The 19,558-nt window shown below is 49.7% G+C and overlaps 1 protein-coding gene across 2 annotated transcripts in view; it reads left to right on the top strand.

Annotated features, from left to right (window-relative positions):
* The first annotated feature begins 2,823 nt into the window (after positions 1–2,823).
* Positions 2,824–19,558, top strand: part of Bin2 (bridging integrator 2) — a 25,910-nt gene continuing 9,175 nt past the window's right edge. For both annotated transcript variants that reach the window (XM_029469772.1, XM_021182832.2), the window contains exons 1-6: positions 2,824–2,958; positions 9,662–9,742; positions 14,973–15,027; positions 15,284–15,378; positions 15,804–15,899; positions 19,307–19,414. In XM_029469772.1, coding sequence (XP_029325632.1) covers positions 2,878–2,958; positions 9,662–9,742; positions 14,973–15,027; positions 15,284–15,378; positions 15,804–15,899; positions 19,307–19,414 — 516 coding nt within the window. In that variant the 5' untranslated portion in view covers positions 2,824–2,877. The remainder of the gene's footprint in view (positions 2,959–9,661; positions 9,743–14,972; positions 15,028–15,283; positions 15,379–15,803; positions 15,900–19,306; positions 19,415–19,558) is intronic.

Here is a 19,558-nt window from a genome sequence, read left to right as displayed (position 1 = left end):
TCCTGTTGTGAGAAACAGCCTTTGGTTTGTTGTTTCTATCAAAGATAGCCTTAAGCCACCCCATACCATCTTGTGACATGCCTGTTTGCTCAAGCCTTACACATTTCCAAACTTCATCTGACTCTTCTCCTCGGCACCAGTGACCAGATTGTGAACACAAACTCCTACCGATGGGCAGAGACACATCAACATTAGGATAAAAGACCGGCCATGGAAGCCACGGGCTGCTGCTTGCTGGCCTGACTCTTGGTGTAGCTTATTTTTAAGTGAGTCCAGTTGTGTGACACTCATATTATTCTCTTCAAACATTGTGGCTTGGTCTCTCCATTTAGTGTACTTTACAGGATCCTGTCAGGTCCCTGCTCTAGTGACAGAACACCAGTTTCTTGGGTGCTAAAGAGTTTCTGAGTCAGGTATGGTAGTGCACACCTGTAATCTCGGTTCTTGGAAGGTGAGGTAGGATCGCCTGAGTTCCAGGCCAGCATGGGCTACAGGTGAGGCCCTGTCTTAAGCACACGGTAGGAAAGACAAGAGTGTCTTAGAAGGTTACAGTCAGGGCACTCTGCTGCAGTTCTGAAAAGTCCTGGGGGTGACAGGGACCTCAGCCATCTGCTAATGACACCCTGGCTGCCTTTTCTGTCTTCTCCTAGCATCTCAGCAAGACCAATATTCTCAAGATTTCTCCACTCTCTCCTATACTATATGAAGTCCTTCCATTTTCTCTTTTTTTTTCTTTTTGTCCTTCCATTTTCTTTATCTGCCTCTCCCAAACCACCACCAAAGCTAACATCCACTCCCTAACCACCTACTGCTTAAAAAGCTTGTATCTCTTATTTTTTTTTTTTTACCAAAGATTTTATTTATTTCATGTATGTGAGTACACTGTCACTGTCTTCAGACACACCAGAAGAGGGCATCGATCCCATTACGGATGTTTGTGAGCCACCACGTGGGCGCTGAGAATTGAACTCAGGACCTCTGAGAGAGCAGTCAGTGCTCTTAACCATTGAGCCATCTCTCCAGCCCCCACCTCTATAAATGAATTGTATACCTTACAGATCATGGGATTGCCAATCTACCTCCAAAGTAAGCGCCTGGAGATCAAGTCGTTCCTGCCTGGCTTCCTGGTGTATGCCTGGTGCACCGCTGACCTTTAGTGCATCGTCTGTTTAGATGAAAGAAACAGAAAACAGAAGCAGGCAGTTTTGTGGCAGACCTCCAGCTTCTTTCTGCCTTCTCCCACAGGAAGCCTATTATGACCTCTTTCTTTCCTTGAGGGAATTTTACCAGCTCGCTAAGATTCTGGAATAAATGTTTCCCCAAACCTAGTATCCCTATTTTCTGGCTATCCTTTCTCAGTGGTCAGGTGTAAATTCATTGGAAGACCGGTTTCCTAGAGAAACCAGATTTGTAATCTCTGTAGCCCCACTCCAGTTTGTATAATCTGTGACTAAATTCACACTGTGTCCATATAATGCTCCATGCTTTTTTTTTTTTTTTTTTTTTTTTCGAGACAGGGTTTCTCTGTATAGCCCTGGCTGTCCTGGAACTCACTTTGTAGACCAGGCTGTCCGGGAACTCAGAAATCCGCCTGCCTCTGCCTCCCAAGTGCTGGGATTAAAGGCGTGCGCCACCACCGCCTGGCAATGCTCCATGCTTTGCCTGGAAAGTCTTGTTCTCCTCTGTCCAGTTCAGGCCTCTCCCCTCCTCTCCTCCTTAGCACATTATGAATGGCACCCTATTTCCTGAGGACCCCCATCTCTCCAGTCTTTCTCCCCTTCCAATCCAGATCTGGATTATGCCCACCTTCTGCACTCTGTCCCCACAATTCCCAGGCTTAGAGCTGGCTAAGCTGCCATCCAGGATGAGACATGGTCACTCAGCATCAATACCCTGCAGCTGGTAGGTGGTCTCTGGTCCATTAAACGTCCTCACTGGATGGAACTGAGCCTTTTGGGTTTTACTATTTTATTTTAATTTATTTTATTTATATAGAGTACACTGTAGCTGTCTTTAGACACACCAGAAGAGGGCATCAGATTACAGATGTCTATGAGCCACCATGTGGTTGCTAGGAATTGAACTCAGGACCTCTGGAAGAACAACCGGTGCTCTTAACGGCTGAACCATCTCTCCAGCCCAAACTCAGTCTTTTGTGTCTCCTCACTTTTCTAGTGCTGTTCGGGTATGGAACCAATGAGTCACGGTCCACATTCAAAGAGCCCGTTCAAGGTTGGGGGTGGGGGAGGGGAGGACAATCTTTCTCTACTGCAGAGGCAGCATTTCCAAGCTGGTTTTAAGAGTGTGTGCGCACCAAAATCCACCCTGAACAACCCGTTCTCTGCCAACTTCTCAGAACCAGCTTAGTTGCTCTCCCAGCTCCAGATGCCTCTGTGGACCCCAGCCTGGTGACCAGTGGTCTTTCCAGGGAGCTGGGCAGTGAGGGGGTCCCAGTAGTTCTCCTGGGGAGCTGAACAATAGTGGGGTTCCAGTGGTCCTCCTGGGGATCTGTACCATGATGGGGTCCTAGTCGTCCTCCTGGGGACATGGACAGTGATGGGACCCCAATGGGGAGTTGGACAGTGATGGGACCCCAGTGGTCCACCTGGAGTATTGGGCAGTGATGGAGTCCCAAGGTTCCCGAGATGGCCAGTGGTGGGCTGCAGTGGTCCTCTCGGAAATCTGGGTAGTGATGGGTTTCCAATGGTCCTCGAGATGTGGCATTGGGTGGTCCAGGCCGACCACGCCCCAGCAGGCGGCAGGCAGGGTGTGAAGGCCCGCCCTCTGAGCATCACGCAAGGCATGCTGGGAGGACGCACTTCCTCTCAGGGGCCTCTAGAAACCACAGGTCCAGGCTGCGCCCCCGCAGCCGGCAGGATGGCAGAGGGCAAGGCGGGCGGAGCGGCTGGCCTCTTCGCCAAGCAGATGCAGAAGAAGTTCAGCAGGGCCCAGGAGAAGGTAGGCAGCCTGGCCTCACCAGGGGCCCGGACCTGGGCTGAGGAGAAAGGGTCCTGCTGCCCCAGAACGGGCGGGGAATGGGTGTCCACGAACATTGGCCGACGTGGGAGAGAAGGGAGCAGCTGAGGAGACAGCTGTTTCGCAGGAGCCTTCGGCAACCCTCAGCCTGACCCAGAAAAGGCGACAGGAAGGAACGAATGGTGGTGGTCAACTTTGTCACAGATTTTGTCCTAGCGCAAAGGCAAGGGTGGCTGGCGTCTCTCAGGTGATGAATGCGTTGGAAGATACTTGTCCCCAAAGTAAGAGACAGCGGCTGCGGTGGCAGTGAGTCGCCCCACTTAATTTGATTTGGGGATTCACTGAGGACCAGGACACTCTTTACAGTTCTCCACACTTGAGTGTTGTTTAAACTGGTGTAAACGGAGGCGAGTGGATAGAAAACGCAAGGCATCCTAGGCTATGTCACTGAGTTTAAGACCAGCCTGAGCTACTCTTTACCTCGGGGTGAGCGGGGAGCTCGTGTGTCCAGTAGCCTGCCCCAGTTTCTTACATCTATCCTTTTGTCTTGATGGTGATCCACAGCCTCTGGGCGACCTTCCTTAGACTGCTACCTATTAAACTGAGGCCCATAATTTGCCAATCCACTCAAATGATGGGCACACGCCTTTAATCCCAGCCCTCGGGAGGCAGAGGCAGGTGGATCTCTGTGAGCTCAAGATCTGCCTGGTTTACACAGAGACTTCCAGGACAGCCTAGACTACATAGACCCTGTCTCAAAAAAAAAAAAAAAAAAAAAAGGAAAAAATGGATTATGGGGACACTCTTCACGCTGTTTATTTTATTTGCTTGGTTGTTTTGTTTTTTTGTTTTTTGAGACAGGGCCTTACCGTGTTGACTGGGCTGGTCTTGTATTCAAGGTGAGATCCTCTAGCTAAGGTCATAGGTACGAACCCCATTCTTACCACCCTTCACGTGTTTTTGAGACAGTTTCTTGTACCCCCACCCCCAAACTCACTTTGACCTTGAACTTCTGGTCTCCCCGTCTATCTTCTGGGTTGCAAGCATGTGTCATCACATCTCTTAGATGCTGAAGGTTGTACCTACAGCTTCTGGGGAGGACACCAGGCCCTCTGCCAACTGAGCTCCGTCCCAGCCCCTTCCCTACACACTTAAAAGGCATTGTGATGTTACCTGTCCAGAGTCTTCCTTTGCCCAGCCACCATCTACCCACACGGTAGTAGAAGAGACATGGGCTAAAAGGAGAGGGTTCATGAACTTGAAGCTGTAAAGTACCTAGCACACTTAACAATGGAAAGATTTGTATTCCCTTGTAAAGGTGGTGCAGAGGCCATTGGAGCAGATCAAGGGCAGCCAGCTCCCCCGGCATGGGGTTCACATTACTGACGGGGTACAGATGTGTGAGGTCCTTAGTGTAAAGGACCACAGGGGAAGAGAGGGGCTCTGTATTCTTCTGCCTTTTAAGATCGTGTGAAAGACAAGAGGAAAATAAAAGTTGTGTGCGCAGCCTTTGTTACTTTTCGTACCTGAACTTTGCCTCTCTGGAGTCTAACAAGACATCTGATAGATCTGAAGGCAGTGCTTATGGGAAGGTCTAGCTATAAATAGAAGGACTGGACGGGACAGGGAACTCACCTAGAGAAAGCTACACTGTGGCTAAAGAAACACAAGACAAAAGACAAAAAAAAAAAAAAAAATAGGAACCAGAAATTTGGTGTATCAAGGGCTGGCAGGTGTGGCTCAGTGTTGGAGCAGGTACCTAGCGCAGGCAGTCCTGGGTACCACAAAAGAAAACATTTTAAATGAAAACTGGAGCGTATCAGTTGGTTTTTTTGCTTTCTTCCTCTGGCCTTTTGTCAACGTGAGGTCTTTGGAGTCAGCGTCATCTAACCTCCTTGTCTCCTGTAAGCCTGGACTCCACAACTTGCCATAAATAATGTCCTGTTCTTGGCTTCAGGTCTCTCATCTATAAAATGAGAGGACTCTGAGCTTCAGAGTCAGTTATCTCCAGAACGGGAATAGTCACACAGGTAGCGGGACAATGTTCTTCCCGTCCGGGACCCTCCCTCCGTCCTGGGAGAGAGGGGTGAACTCAAGTCAGCCCAAGGAACTACAGAAAGCAAATAGGCTTCATGTGAGACTGGGGGTTTGGGAGTTCGGGACTGGCCCAGGCAGACACTGACTTAAAGGAAAAATGGCCTGGGTAGAAGAGCTGGAGTCCCTGAGTCTTGGGAAGTTGCTGAGAGCAAGACAGGGTGTTCCAGTGAAGACTTTCCGAGATGGTGGGGGGCACTTGCCCAAATTCAGGTTCTCCCCAGGCCACGTTCCTGATGAGCCACTCCACCCTCTGTGCGACCCGAGTCCCTGCAGAGCCTCTGTGCAGGTGGTGGTTGAAACGGAATCACTTTATACCCGCTCAACCTCCTCCGAAGCGGGGAAGGTCTGCTGACTGTTAAGCACAAAAGGTATGGCCTTCTGGTTCTGTTTGCCAGTTCCCACCGAATGCGGCAGGAGCTGTAGTTTTACAGGATCATACATCCTCACGTTGGATCAACTACTTTCTTATCTGTGATTTCTCTCTGGCAGACTGTTCAGTTCTCCCCAGCAAGGGCGTGGTTTTTTTTTTAAATCACTCCTATGTTGTTCTTCTCTCTGTTAACATTCATTCAACTTACATCCCCAAGAGTTTAATTTGTTAAATATTTGCAATAGATTCTTTTGTTCAGGGGGCTGAGCTAGTCCCAGGGGGAACTAAGAAATGAATAAGCTCTTGTCTGCCGGAAGGAAGCTCAGAATCCACTGTTTGCCTAAGATATGCACATCTGTGGGAACTCAGGACAGAAAGATTGGGTGGAAGGTTTTCAGCTCCGGCTGACTTTGAAATGGGAACTGTATGTGGTCGGTAGTTCCTCCCGCCAAGCTTGAGAGAGCCTTCCAGCTGAGGAGGGTTATCGTGGGCATGGCCTGAGCCTGCCAATCACTTTAGGCTGAGCTGTGAGAAATGCAGCTGGAGCAAGCAGGTGAGAGAGGAGCCTGGAAGAACTCCCTGTTAGGGAGAGCCTCCAGGTAGTATGTGTCTGCAAACTTTGCTCACAGAGCCTGTTCGGGAGAGCCCGGGTTGCCGTCTGCAGACTTCCTTCATAACCACTTTAGAGTCATCACACCACCGAGACAAAGGTGCAGTAAACTACAACGCTATCTTTTAGTGTCTGGTTCATGGTCACATTACCTCAATTGTCATCATCAACTAAACGCAGTAGGGGGTAGGGAGGTCTCCACAGGGGTCTGCAGTCATCAAGTAAATGCGCTGTGAGGTTTTTTTTTTTTTTTTTGAAGATGTATCCCTCCCACTCTATAGGAAAGTTAGAAGAATGAGCTGGTTAACCTGGGAACCTGTGGGAACCTGTGCATGCAGTGTTACATTCACTGCCTAGCCCTTGCTTTTGCTCTCCCAAGTGTCTGAGCTCTAATCAGCTGCCAGGCCGGGGTGATTAGGGCAGAGTTCTCAGGCAGGATTGTGTGGACTGTGTTGTGAGCTGTCATTGAGAATTGATCAAAAAGGAGAATTTAGCCAGGTGTAGTGGCTTAACACCTGTAGTCACAGCTCTCAACGGGCTGAAACTAGAGGGTCATTGCAAGTTTGAGGCCAGCCGGGGCTACATAAAGTTAAGCCTGTCTCAAACATACAGCTGTATCCTTTCAGTAGACATCTGTTGCATATATACACACCTTGTTCCTTCCAGGGTCTAAGAACAAACACTTCCAGTGTGAAACACAGTCACCAGTTGCTATGGCAACAAGTGATTTGGGGAGCTGAGAGATGATAGATATTTCCAAGTTATCTTTTTCACCTTTTCAGTCTAGGAAGAGTTGATGGTGGGCCTGTTGCTACACCACCCTGACCTTGCGGGATCTCATCTGATCTTGTAAGCTAAGCAGGGTCAGTCCTGGTTAGTATTGGATCACCTGGGAACAGGTGATGATATGTGTGTGTGTGTGTGTGTAAATAAATATATAAAATAAGGTGATGGTGGGAAGATTCTCAGCACAGCCTACAGACCCCAGGAAGCCCTGTAGCCTCTCAGGTGCCCTCGGTATCGACTCTAAATTGAGTTTTCTCTCTTCTTGCTCCGCCCTTCCCCCACCCCCCACCCAAGAAACATAAGTGGGCAAAGGAAGGGAGGAGTCGAGAAAAGGAAGTAAGAGCTGCCTACCACGAACAAGGTGGTTTTGCAACTTTCTGGGGAAGAACCCTGTTTGTTGTGGGGGTTGGGGGGGGGGGAAGGGTGGAGCCAGGGAGGATGGGGACTGCACATCTAGGGAGGAGTGAGACCATCAAAGACAGGCCTGGCCGAAGGGAGGAGCAGCACCTGTGATTTCTAGTCAAAGAAGCAAAGGCAGACCCAGCCTAACTGGTGTGGCAGCTGGGCGTGGTGGCGCACGCCTTTAGTCTTAGCACTGGAGAGGCAGAGGCAGGTGGATCTCCATGAGTTCAAGGCCAGCCTGGTCTACAGAGTGAGTCTCAGGACAGGCAGAACCACGTTGTGAGAACCTCTCTCAAAACGATCAGAAACAAAAGAACAAGACACAGTTAGCAGGCAGCTAGAGATAGCAACTTACATACCGAGTCTGAAGTGTATGTATGTATGTATGTATGTATGTATGTAGTCCTGGGCAGAAATACCTTATAGCTAGTCAGCAGAAAGGCCAAGGTATGCGTTGATGTGTGGTCACAGAGCCTTGATCTTAATCAGAGAGGGGTTGAGATGTGACAGGCATTGACCCGCTCCTCTCCCGAGAGGCAGACACTTGTGTTCACACAAAGTGGTCCCCTGCACACTGCCATGTGATTCGGATTCCTTCACAATGAGATTCCACACCTGAAGGAGCCACGCCACACCGGCCCAGAAGGCTGCCCTGAGGCTGCACACACCCTGTTTTGCTCACCTGGCTGTGGGTCAGGCCTCCTCCTCTCCACACTCTTTATACCCCTCATCCAGGCGTGGCCCATGCACCTCCGCCTTCCTATTAAACTGACTAAGTGGCCTTTGCTGGAGTCTGAGCTTTAATAAAGTATCTGAGGAGGAGACAGAGACACGAACACAGAGAGTGAGACAGTAATGAGCGAGCAGTTAGGAGTGAGTGAGTGAACCTCATAGCCAGGATGAAGTAGACGGAGTTTGAGCCAGTGTTCATTTGTTTACATTCATCCTTCGCTTGCACAACAGACAAAATAGAGAAGTCACTAGGGAATTCCAGAAAGGGAATGGAGGCTGTAGCAACTAATAGTGGGGCTTATTCACTAAAAATAAGCTATGGAGGAGGAACGTGGAAGCTACAGCTTAAGAAAGAGTCAAAGCAGCAGGCCTCCCTCCTTGCCAGAATGTCCAGTGGGAATTCGGCTGGTACCCAATAGAGACTGTTACCTGGTGGACCAATGCGGGGGAGCTAATAAAAGGGGGCAGGCAGATGAATGAAGAACTGTTAGAAACATCGAAGCAGCATGGTCAAGACCTACAGCATCGAGAGAAGAAACCTCCTGGCCTGGGGCTGTGACAATGGAACCAGAGAGAATGGGGTGGTCTCCAGAGGGGACACCACAGTGGGAATGGGTGAAGAAGGAGACTCAGAAATTGAAAGCAGCACTTACTATCCTGCCTTGGGCCTAGGGAATTGATATTGCCTCCTCCCAAGCTGTGCACACACTCGCCACATTACTCATGTGCAGGATGTATGTATGTGGGTGTATGTACACACATATACTGCTATATCACATGTGTGGAGGTAGGAGGTCAACTTTTGGGAGTCAGTTCTCTCCTTCCACCATCTGGGTTCCAAGGATCCACCTCAGATCAACTTGAGACTGGATGGCAAGTGCTTTAACCACTCCCCACCCCTCCCAGAGCATCTCAGCAGCCCCTCAGCCCTATCTTCCTTACTCATGGCGGGGGGGGGGGGGGGGGGGGGGGCCTTTCCTGTGTTTTGCTCTGGCACTGAGACTGGGGTGGTGGTGAGCTCTCTGGTTTCTTAGCTGATGGAAGCTAGACATGGGTACCATTCATTCCCAGTTAGGCTTGGTGAATGTCATCGTATAGAGTTTAAGGTTTTCCACAAGGCTTCCATGAGAAGAGCCCTGCTCACCTCGTCCACAGAGAAGGGCCTGTTACAGTGTCCAGGAGAGGGGCTTGTCGCTCAAGCAGAGAGTCCTGGCTCATGTTTTACCTTAGAAAGCCGTGCATATTTTCTCAGGAGTCGTGACTCCATGCAATGCCCTCCTCTAGTCCCCTTTAAAAATCACTTTAAGAGCTCGGTGGTGGCCCGAGTTCCAGGACAGCCAGGGGCTACACAGAGAAACCCTACCTTAAAAAACAAACAAAAGTCGCTTTAAGGCTGGCGGTGGAGTTGAGCGGGAGAGTTGCGTTTGGGTTGTACAGGGCTCTGAGTTCAACCCAAACGGAGGAAGCACCTCTTCAAGTACTGAGAGTCATAGGGGGAGGGGAGGGGGAGGGAAACTGAGTGAGAAGGAGCAGGTCGATCCCCACCTATCCCAGTTTGAAAAGAATCACAAAACATCCTTTTTGTTAGCAACCTGTTACCTTCCTGACTCTGGTGAGCTGACGGGAACCCACCCAAGACCACCAGATCCGAGAGTCGAGTATAACCTACTTCCTGTCTTTTTTCCCAGGTTCTGCAGAAATTGGGGAAAACCGTAGAAACCAAAGATGAGCGATTTGAACAAAGTGCCAGTAACTTCTACCAACAGCAGGTGACCTGGAGGGTGGGGGAGGGGGGAGTGTATGGGGAGGCTGAGGTTGGGGGAGAGTGTGTGTGTGTGTGGGGGGGTGAGTACCAGAAGGTTCTAGAATAGGCAGGCATTTTATCAGCCTGCTGCTTGCCCTTTTCTCTGAGAACCGAGAAGCAAAGGAACTTCCTGACCCTTCCTGTGGCTGTGCCCCTTCAGTCCACCAGGGCTGGCTCTTCTCTTTCCATGTACTGTAACCCTGGCGGCCAGGTAGGGTGGCTCAGTTGGTGTCACCTCAGCACGGAGACCGCTGAGGTTGTTTATATTACACAAGCTATCTGCTCAGAGGAGTATCTCATTGCCACACAGTCCTGGCATTGCTGAGTCTCAGGCCAGGAACAAGGGATTTCTGGGCCTACCCCAGGCAGCCATCTTGCAGCCCCTGCCCCTTTATTTATTTATTTCCCCGTAAAACATTTCCTCATGACTACAGATCAGAAAGTATAGTCGGAAAAAAATAAAAACAGGCGTGGACGTTCATGCTTATAGGCTCAGCATTGGGGAGGCTGAAGCAGGAAGGTCACAAGTTCAAGACCAGCCTGAGATACAAAAACTAAACAAAACAAAAAAAAATAAGGCTGGAGAGTAGGCTATATCCATTGTTGTTTCCTATCCTACACTGGTGATAACTGTGTTTGACACCCATTTAACTGTGAAGCTTCTACAATGACTATTTTAGGGTTCTTTCTTCTTGGGGTTGGATTATGACAAAGCCTTCTTGGTTATTTGACTCTCTTACTAGGTACCCCAGGCTGGGTTCCGCTGTTCCTCAGGCTGGGTGGCTCTGCTCCTAACTGCTGATCTGTCTCTCCAGCCCCCTCACTGAACCTTGTTTGTTGAGAGTGCAGCTTGTCCACAGTCACCTACGTTTTCCCTGTTTTGTTGTTCTTTTGGGTTTTTGTTGTAGGTTTTTTGTTTCATTTTGTTTTGTTTGAAACAAAGCTTCTCTGTTTAGCCCTGGCTGTCCTGGAACTCACTCTGTAGACCAGGCTGGCCTCAAACTCCAGAGATCCGCCTGCCTCTGCCTCCCGAGTGCTGGAATCAAAGGGACGCACCTGCTGCCCGGCTTTTTGCTGGCTGGTGAACGTGTTGTGTTTGCCTGCATCTTCTGCAGATACATGCAGAGGTAGAAGCCTGATGAGATTGACGTTTTCGTTTTTGTTTGGTAGCAGTAATGTTCATAGGCGCCACACCATGGCTGCTTGTCCCCTTTCACATGTGACATGGATATCCCTGAGCCATCACTGGCAGACAGAATCAGCTGTTTATTTCTCAACATTTAAAACTATTCTTTTTGACAACTTCCCACATGTATGTAATGTATTTGGATCTTCTTCACCCCCCTTCCCGGTGAACTCCGCCCGAGTTGTCACTCCCAGCTACCCAGCTCAATTGGAGGCCTTGCCACTTGCCGGGGTTCCTGAGTAGTCTCCATAGCTTTGTTGTAGAGATGTGAAGTAAGTATCTCATGAAGCCCATGCTGGCCTTGATCTCACCGTTTAGCTGAGGACAGCCTCGAAGGAAGGTCTTGATCCTCTTGCTTCCACCTCCCAGATGCTGGGAGTATAAGTGTGCACTGCCACAGCCAGTTAACATGGCTCTAGTCTCAAAGGCCGGGCTTCATGCACATGAGGCCCCTGTTCTCCGTGCCTCATCTGCCTCTCTTTCCAAGGTGGAAGGAAGTGTTTTTCCTCACAAAACACTTCATTCTTTCTCCTGTAGCACTGACACGTGCTCAAGGTTCCTCGTTCACCTCCTGCTGTTCTGCCGCGTATCCTCTGTGCCTGTCTGTCTCTGTGTCTGTCTGGACCAAGTTCTGCAGAGCTGACTGCTGTGGTCAAGCCTCACAGAGAATGGTTCACTACCCCAGGGTGGTGGCTGTTGGCATAAGGGGCGGGAAGAACTAGCTCAGGCTCTTTATGGCAATGCCAAGGGACTGGCAGAGGTTCAGACGGCAGGAGTGATGAGATCAGCAGATCCAGAGATAGAAATGGCTCTGCACTTCAGACGGGGAACTGAAGCCAGAGAAGCGAACTAACCTGCTAGCTGAGAATAGAGCCAACTGCCTGACGACCAGACAGACAGACAGACAGACGTGAGAGCCTGGCTGTGAATGTCTTGTCTGCCAGGGAAGATGGTCTGAGATGACCTAGCCTAGGCATTTCAGGGGAAGATGGACAGGTCTGAGACATGAAACAGAGCCCAGTGCTGCCCCTCGTCCTGGAGCCCACCCCACCCTCGCCACCTCCCTGTCCACTCCCGAAGAACAGGGTACAAAGGAAGACGGACCTGCGAAGCTGCACATGGTTCAGGGGGCGAGAGTGTAAAACTCTTGCAGAGCACCCAGCTTCCTCACCACAGGCTCCATCTAGACCTGCTGCCTGCATGCGAGTCCTGGGGAGGACACAGGCTGTCAGATACTCTGGAGCTGGACTTACAGGAAGGGCTCTGTGAACCGAACTCAGGTTCTCTAAATGTCGCACACTCTTAACCACTGAGCCCCATTGTCCTCTCGGTCTGACAGCTCTTCCCAGTCATAGTGTTTTGAAACCAAGTCGTCATGACAAAGTGAAAAGTTAAGTCCATACTGTTGACTTTCAAGAAAGAGGGTTAAATGTTCATTCATTTTTTTTCAAGATTTGTTTTTATCTATGTGTGTGTGCGTGCGCGCGTGTGTCTGTGAGGACGCACAGGCATGTGCAGGTACCCAGGGGAAGATGTTGGATTTCTGAGGCTGAACTTAACAGTGGATGTGCTGGGAATTGAACTCTGGTTCTGGCAGGGTGCCTCTGGGTAATAAAGGTCCTGGCTGCTAAGCTCAGTGATGTAAAAATTCAAGCCCTAGAACCCATGCAGCAGGGAGAGCGCATGACTGCAGTTGTCCTCTGACCTCCTGTGCACACAGTTAGTAGATAGAATTCTCTCCCTCCCCCTTGCCCTTTTTGTCTTTTAATTTAAGAGTCACTAGGCTTTCTAGTAATGAGCAAGTCCACAGCAAGAATTTCCTGGTGTACTGTGTAACATCTTCTAGGTTTCAAATACTCCGTTCCCAAGCTGGTCGGTCCACCCACTGGCAGCATCCCTCAGTCCCTCCCACACCCCTGAGGTCAGGCTCCAAAACGCCCACATCTGGCCCTCCTCTTCCTCTCCAACCTGATCCTAGAAACTGGAGTTTACCCACATAGAGGGGAAGAGAATGGGGGTTGGGGGAGAACAGGCTACAACCAGTACGCTGAGGAAGATGCCTGGGAGGCTTGTCCACCAGGAGTCGGTGTAGAAGAAAAGTTAGAGCCCTGGGCCAGTTAGGTGGTTGGTTGACTGGGGGCTGGCCAGGCAGGCTGATACCCTGAGGTCAATTCTAGAACCAGTGTTTCAAAAAGCAATCCGGATGCAGTATAATCCCAGTGTCTCTGTCTCTCTCTGTCTCTCTCTCTCTGTCTCTCTCTCTCTCTCCACACACACACACACACACACACACACACACACACACACAGAGTCTATGATCCCAGCACTCCTAGGGTAAAGCATCAGGAAGCTGCCTGAGCAGTGAGGAGGCAGGAACAGCGAGGATCGACCTCGCCTCTGTGACGAGGAAGGAGAGAGCCAGCTCCCAAAAGTGACTTTCTGATCTCCACGTGTGCGACATGCTCACACTCACACACACATTCACACACACGGGGCTGGGGAGGCTCTCAGCAGGGAGGAGCACTGGCTGCCCTTGCAGTGGACTGGGTTTGGTTCCCAGCACCCACCCAGGCGCTCACAACCACCTGTAACACCAGCACCAGCAGACCCAACACCACCTCCTTCTGGTCTCTGTGGACGTAGGCAGTACACATACCTACAGACACGCAGAACACTAATGCACATAAAAAATATTTTTAAGATCTCCTATACAGAACTGGAGAGATGGCTCAGAGGTTAAGAGCACTCACTGGCTGTTCTTCCAGAGGTCCTGAGTTCAATTCCCTGCGCCTACATGGTGGCTCACAACTGTCTGTAATGGGATCCGATGCCCTCTTCTGGTGTGTGTGAAGAGAGCGGCAGTGTACTCACACACATGAAATAAATAAATCTTTAAAATCAAAAAGGAAAGACCTCCTGTAGAGACGCTGAAGAGCCTTCTGACAGAGCTATTTAACATAGCTCTGGAACGCTGTGGCAGGAGGTCACATTTCAAATTCCAGGATAGAGCTGGAGAGATGGCTCAGTAGTTAAGAGTGTGTACCACTCTAACAAAGGACCCAACTTCAATTCCCAGCATCCCCCTCTGCTGGCTTGCAAACCTCCTGCCACTCCAGCGCTAGGTAGACCCAGCTCCTCTGGCCTCTCTGGGCACCTGCACTCAGGTTTGCACACACAGATAAAGACAGACAGACTATTAAAAACTTAAAAACTAAAAACTAAAAAATGAATCTCTAAAGAAGAAAGGAGAAGGAAGAGAATATCCACCATTTAGGAGGCTGAGGCAGGAGCATCACTGCAAGTTCAAGGCAGCCTGGACTGAGAGGAAAGACTTTGTCATCAAACAGCAGCGAAGCAGAACCTAGAAACAGATGTCAGAATTGCAGCTCACTCCGCAGGTTGGGATCCTGGTTCGGTATGAGCAGAGTTCCACGCCTGTGCAGCGAGGGCATCCACCATCTCAACACATATAGAGATCTCTGTCTGGCTTGCCTTCTTTTTAAGAAAGAGACAGATATGGGGGGATGGACAGCAGAAGGCAGATGGGCTGAATGCAGGAGAGCAGGAGATAGCTACAGAGCCTTGGAGTAGAAGCCAGGAGCCAGGGACAGAGCAGTGCAGGTGAAGGAAGACCACAAGGGAGGCAGAAAGAGTCTGTGTGGAGGTTTGGAGAAGAAAGGAGCCTGGTGGCAGGTGGCAGGAAGAACCACACATACAGGCAGCCACATACAGGGAGCTCATTCCAGGACTTGGGTACAGGTGCCTGTGTACTGGAAGAGACCAAGCAGACCACACCCATGCAATGGGAGCCTCCGCTATCCTAACTCATACACCAATCCCAAAGAGACAACCTGCAGCTTGTCCGAGAAGGGCTGCTCTGGTCCCTGGGAACACCCGAGGAAGTTCCAGGCGTGCATGGGCTCTGCTTTTGGCCTTCTTTCCAAGGCCGACCTCTGGAGCGCCTTCCAAACAGATCTTATAAGTTATCAAAGCTGCTCTTCCCTTTCAGGCAGAAGGCCACAAGCTGTACAAGGACCTGAAGAACTTCCTTAGCGCAGTCAAAGGTGGGTGTATTCGGCCTGGAAGGACACACAGACACTCTGATACAGGGACTGAGCAGGCTGAGGTGAACCAGGTCCAGGGTCCTCACTGTTCAGCTGCCCTTGACCCCCGAAAGCTCCATGGGCCTCAGAGTGACTTACTTCCCCAGCCCCACCCAGCTCCTCTTACTGATAACCCATCCTTCTAGCCCATCACTCGAATAAGCGCATCCCCGGGTTTTGAGACACTTGATGGTAGGACTGAGTTCTCTCTTTTCAGTGATGCATGAAAGCTCAAAGAGAGTATCAGAGACCCTGCAGGAGGTCTACAGCAGCGACTGGGATGGGCATGAGGACCTGAAGGCCATCGTGGGGGTAAGGGCAAGACACAGCCATGGGATGTGCTCCCATCTCCCCTCAGCTGAGCTTCTCTGTCCTGGGAAACAGGGAACCGGGCCAAGTTCACTCCCTGTTTCAGAGCCTCAGTCTCTAACGATAGAAAGCAATTGCAGCTGGCTCTACCTTCCTCCCTCCCTGTAAGATCACAGAAATGTCTCCTTGAAGATGGGCTGGTTTTGAAGAATAACCTCCTGTAGTTAGCTGTTCCCTGGCTCCTATGTACTCTATGTTCTAGTGCCCAGGGTCCTGTGCAGCCCTGAATGCAGTTCCTCGGAGTAGCACCCATCTCTCTTCTTTAAGTACGGTGCTTCACTGAGTTCTCTGCAGAGAGAGTTGGGGGTACTCTGGTGCAGCCCTGTGGAGAAGTAGGGCACTCACTACCCTCTGCCTGGATTCCACAGAACAATGACCTCCTTTGGGAAGACTATGAAGAGAAACTGGCTGACCAGGCCTTGAGGACCATGGAGAATTATGTGTCGCAGTTCAGCGAGATTAAGGTAACTCAGGCTGCAGAGTGGGGCGATGTGGAAACAGTCCATGCTAGCTAGGAAACACGGTGGACAGTCCACACTAGCTAGGAAACACGGTGGACAGTCCACACTAGCTAGGAAACAAGGTGGACAGTCCACACTAGCTAGGAAACACAGTGGACAGCCTGTGCTAGCTAGGAAACACAGTGGACAGTCCATGCTAGCTAGGAAACACGGTGGACAGCCCGTCCTAGCTAGGCAACACAGTGGACAGTCCACGCTAGCTAGGAAACACAGTAGACAGCCCGTGGTAGCTAAGAAACACAGTGGACAGCCTTGCTAGCTGGGAAGCACAGCAGGGCTAACATTGTAAGAAGCACTTGAGCCCGTGGTTGGCCGTGAAGCTGGAAGAGGGTTTGACAAAAATGAGGACAGGAGGTGGAGTGAGGTTATGTTTACACTTAGGTTTCAGGGAACCACACTTTGAGCTCAACTGATGAGTGAAGCAGATCCAGCCAGGTTGAGCATCCCTCTCTTCATACTTTAAGGTTTATCTTTATTATATTTAACTGTGTGTGTGTGTGTGTGAGTCGGACATGTCCATATGGGCACAGTGCCCCTGGAGATCAAAGATACTGGGTCCTTTGGAGCAGGAGTCACAGGTGGTGGGTGCTGGAAGCTGAACTAGAGTCCTCTGAAAGGGCAGAGTGCCTTCGTAGCTGCGGAGCCATCTCTCCAGCCTGAAAGCACCCATGCCTTTTCTTTAGAATCGGTTTTTGTTGTTGTTTGTTTGTTTGTTTGTTTGTTTTTTGTTTGTTTGTTTTTCGAGACAGGGTTTCTCTGTGTAGCCCTGGCTGTCCTGGCACTCACTTTGTAGACCAGGCTGGCCTCGAACTCAGAAATTCGCCTGCCTCTGCCTCCCGAGTGCTGGGATTAAAGGCGTGCGCCACCACGACCGGCTGTTTGTTTGTTTTTAGACAGAATCTTGCTATGTCCTACAAGCTGGCCTGAAACTTGCCACCCCCTTGCCTCAGCCTTCCAAGTGCTGAGATGACAGATGTGTGTCACCACACCTGGCTAGGACATCCCTTTTAGATGTGAGAAACAGCAGATGGATCTAAAGATGTCCATTGCATAGAAGAAACTTAGAGGCTCAGAAACTTAATATGATCTTCAAACACTTGAGATTCTGTCAGGAGAAAGGAGCTCAGCCCATCCCAAACTGTCTAGAAAGCAGAATTAGAAGTAAAAACTATAATTATTTAAAATATTTTTGTTATTTTTATGTGTATGCATGTGTGTGTGTGTATTTACACCACAGAACAATAGTGTGATAAGAAGATAGCTTTTGGGAGTCAGCTCTCTCAGAGACCACATTGTCTCAGACATGTGACTCAGGCTGTCAGGGTTGATGGCGCCCTGACCCTGACTCTGACCCCAACACTCACCCCAACCCTGACCCTGAGTACCTTTCAACCTGACACATCCCTGGCCTCAGAATGTTTTTTTTTATTTATTCAACTAAATTTATTAATCATCTACTGTTGTGTTGACTTTAGGTTAAGAGGAAGCTAACATATGGTTCCAAATTTATGTTAATGATTAAGCTTAACTTTTTTTTTTTTTAAGATGTATTTATTTTATTTGAGTACACTGTAGCTGTCTTCAGACACTCCAGAAGAGGGCATCAGATCCCATTACACATGGTTGTGAGGCACCACGTGGTTGCTGGGATTTGAACTCAGGACCTCTAGAAGAGCAGTCAGTGCTCTTAACTGCTGAGCCATCTCTCCAGCCCTAAGCTTAACTTTTAAGCTTAAGTTTTCCAAAAATAAGATAAAATACACTCTGAGATAGTTTTCTGTTCTGTGCCCAAGCAGAAGTTGAATTACATTCCTGTTTGTTTGTTTGTTTGTTTGTTTGTTTAGAGACGGTCTGGCTATGTAGCTGTCTTAGGGTTTCTGTTGCTGTGATGAGACACCACGACCAAAAGCAACTCGGGGAGGAAAGGGTTTATTTGGCTCACACTTCTACACCACAGTTCATCATCAAAGGAAATCAGGGCAGGAACTCACACAGGGCTGGAACCTGGAGGCAGGAGCTGTTGCAGAGCCATGGAGGGCGCTGCTTAGTGGCTTGCTCAGCCTGCTTTCTTATAGCACCCAGAACCACCAGCCAAAGAATGGTACCACTCACAATGAGCTGGGCCCTCCCCCGTCAGTCACTAATTAAGAAACTGCCCTATGGGCTGGCGAGATGGCTCAGTGGTTAAGAGCACCGACTGCTCTTCAGAAGGTCCTGAGTTCAAATCCCAGCAACCACATGGTGGCTCAAAACCATCGGAAACGAGATCTGACACCCTCTTCTGGAGTGTCTGAGGACAGCTACAGTGTACTTACATATAATAAATAAATAAATCTTAAAAAAAAAAAAAAAAAAGAAAGAAACTGCCCTATAGCCTGGTCTTATGTGGACATTCTCTCAATTGGGGTTCCTCCTTTCAGACGAATCTAGCTTGTATCAAATTGTCCTAAAATTAGCCAGCAGAGTAGCCCAGGCTGGCCTGCCTGCTTCTGCCTCCCAAGTGTTGGAATTAAAGTCCTGTGCTACCACCCCAAGCATCCTCTTCCTTTTTAAAAGTTTCATTTATTAGTGTGTGTGTGTGTGTGTGTGTGTGTGTGTGTGTGTGTGTGTGACATGAGTGCAGGTGACTGCACCCTAGGAAAAGGTATCAGATATCCTAGAACTGGAGTGGTTGTGAGCTACCTGATAGGGTGCTGGGAATGGAACCCGGTTCCTCTGCAAGAGCAGCCTGTGCTCTTACCAGCTGAGCCATCTCCCCAGCCCCTGGGTTACCATGCAGTCCCGTGCTGAGCAGTGAGGCAGCCATAAAGACAACCATAAAAATCTCTTCGTTTCTGACAGAGGAGATGGACAGCAGGCGAGTTTGGTCTCCCCGTACAGCTTGTGGTTCTGAGGAAACTGCATAAACTTTCTCTGCTTACAACAGTCTCTGTGTGCTTAGAGCTCCTAGGGTACTTTATATTCAGCATCTGTCCTTAAAATAATAATTGTGTAGGCTACCAAGGTTCAAAAAGAGATGTCCCCCACCCTAGGCACAAGGCTAGTCAGTGGCAGACAGAGGACTAAAACCTAGAATCCTGACTTGCAGTTTAGTGGAATTTTCAAGGTTGCTTCCCTGGAAGCCAAACAAGTTTACAATAGGCTTGTAGGAAATTTTAACTCAGTACAGGTTTCTCTAGCTGAGAACCCCTGTTTTCCTGAGATCACGAGGGACCCTGGAGCTCAAGAGTTTATTAGAAGGTCAGTTTCAGTGGTAAAGTCCAAGAATCTGGTGTCTTTGCTTGGTCCTCTGTTACACACCCTGGCCACTGGAAAGCCTCATCTGCACCCTTTCTCACCACCCTGGTTAGGAGAGGATTGCCAAGCGGGGCCGGAAACTGGTAGACTACGATAGTGCCCGCCACCACCTGGAGGCCGTGCAGAATGCTAAGAAGAAGGATGAGACCAAGATGGCCAAGGTAAGAACAGTCAGACGGCCTCTCCCCTGCCCGGAGTGGACAGGCAGCTGGGCTAAGACAAGTCCAGGAACTATGGGCTCCTGGGTCGTCTTCCCCTGTAACAGTAAGGGCAGCCCACATCCTGCAGCTGAGGAGGAGGAGGAG

The sequence above is a fragment of the Mus caroli genome, chromosome 15 (assembly GCF_900094665.2).
Source record: "Mus caroli chromosome 15, CAROLI_EIJ_v1.1, whole genome shotgun sequence".
In the NCBI taxonomy this organism is placed as follows: Eukaryota; Metazoa; Chordata; class Mammalia; order Rodentia; family Muridae; genus Mus; species Mus caroli.
This window is presented reverse-complemented; position numbering and strand designations above follow the sequence as displayed.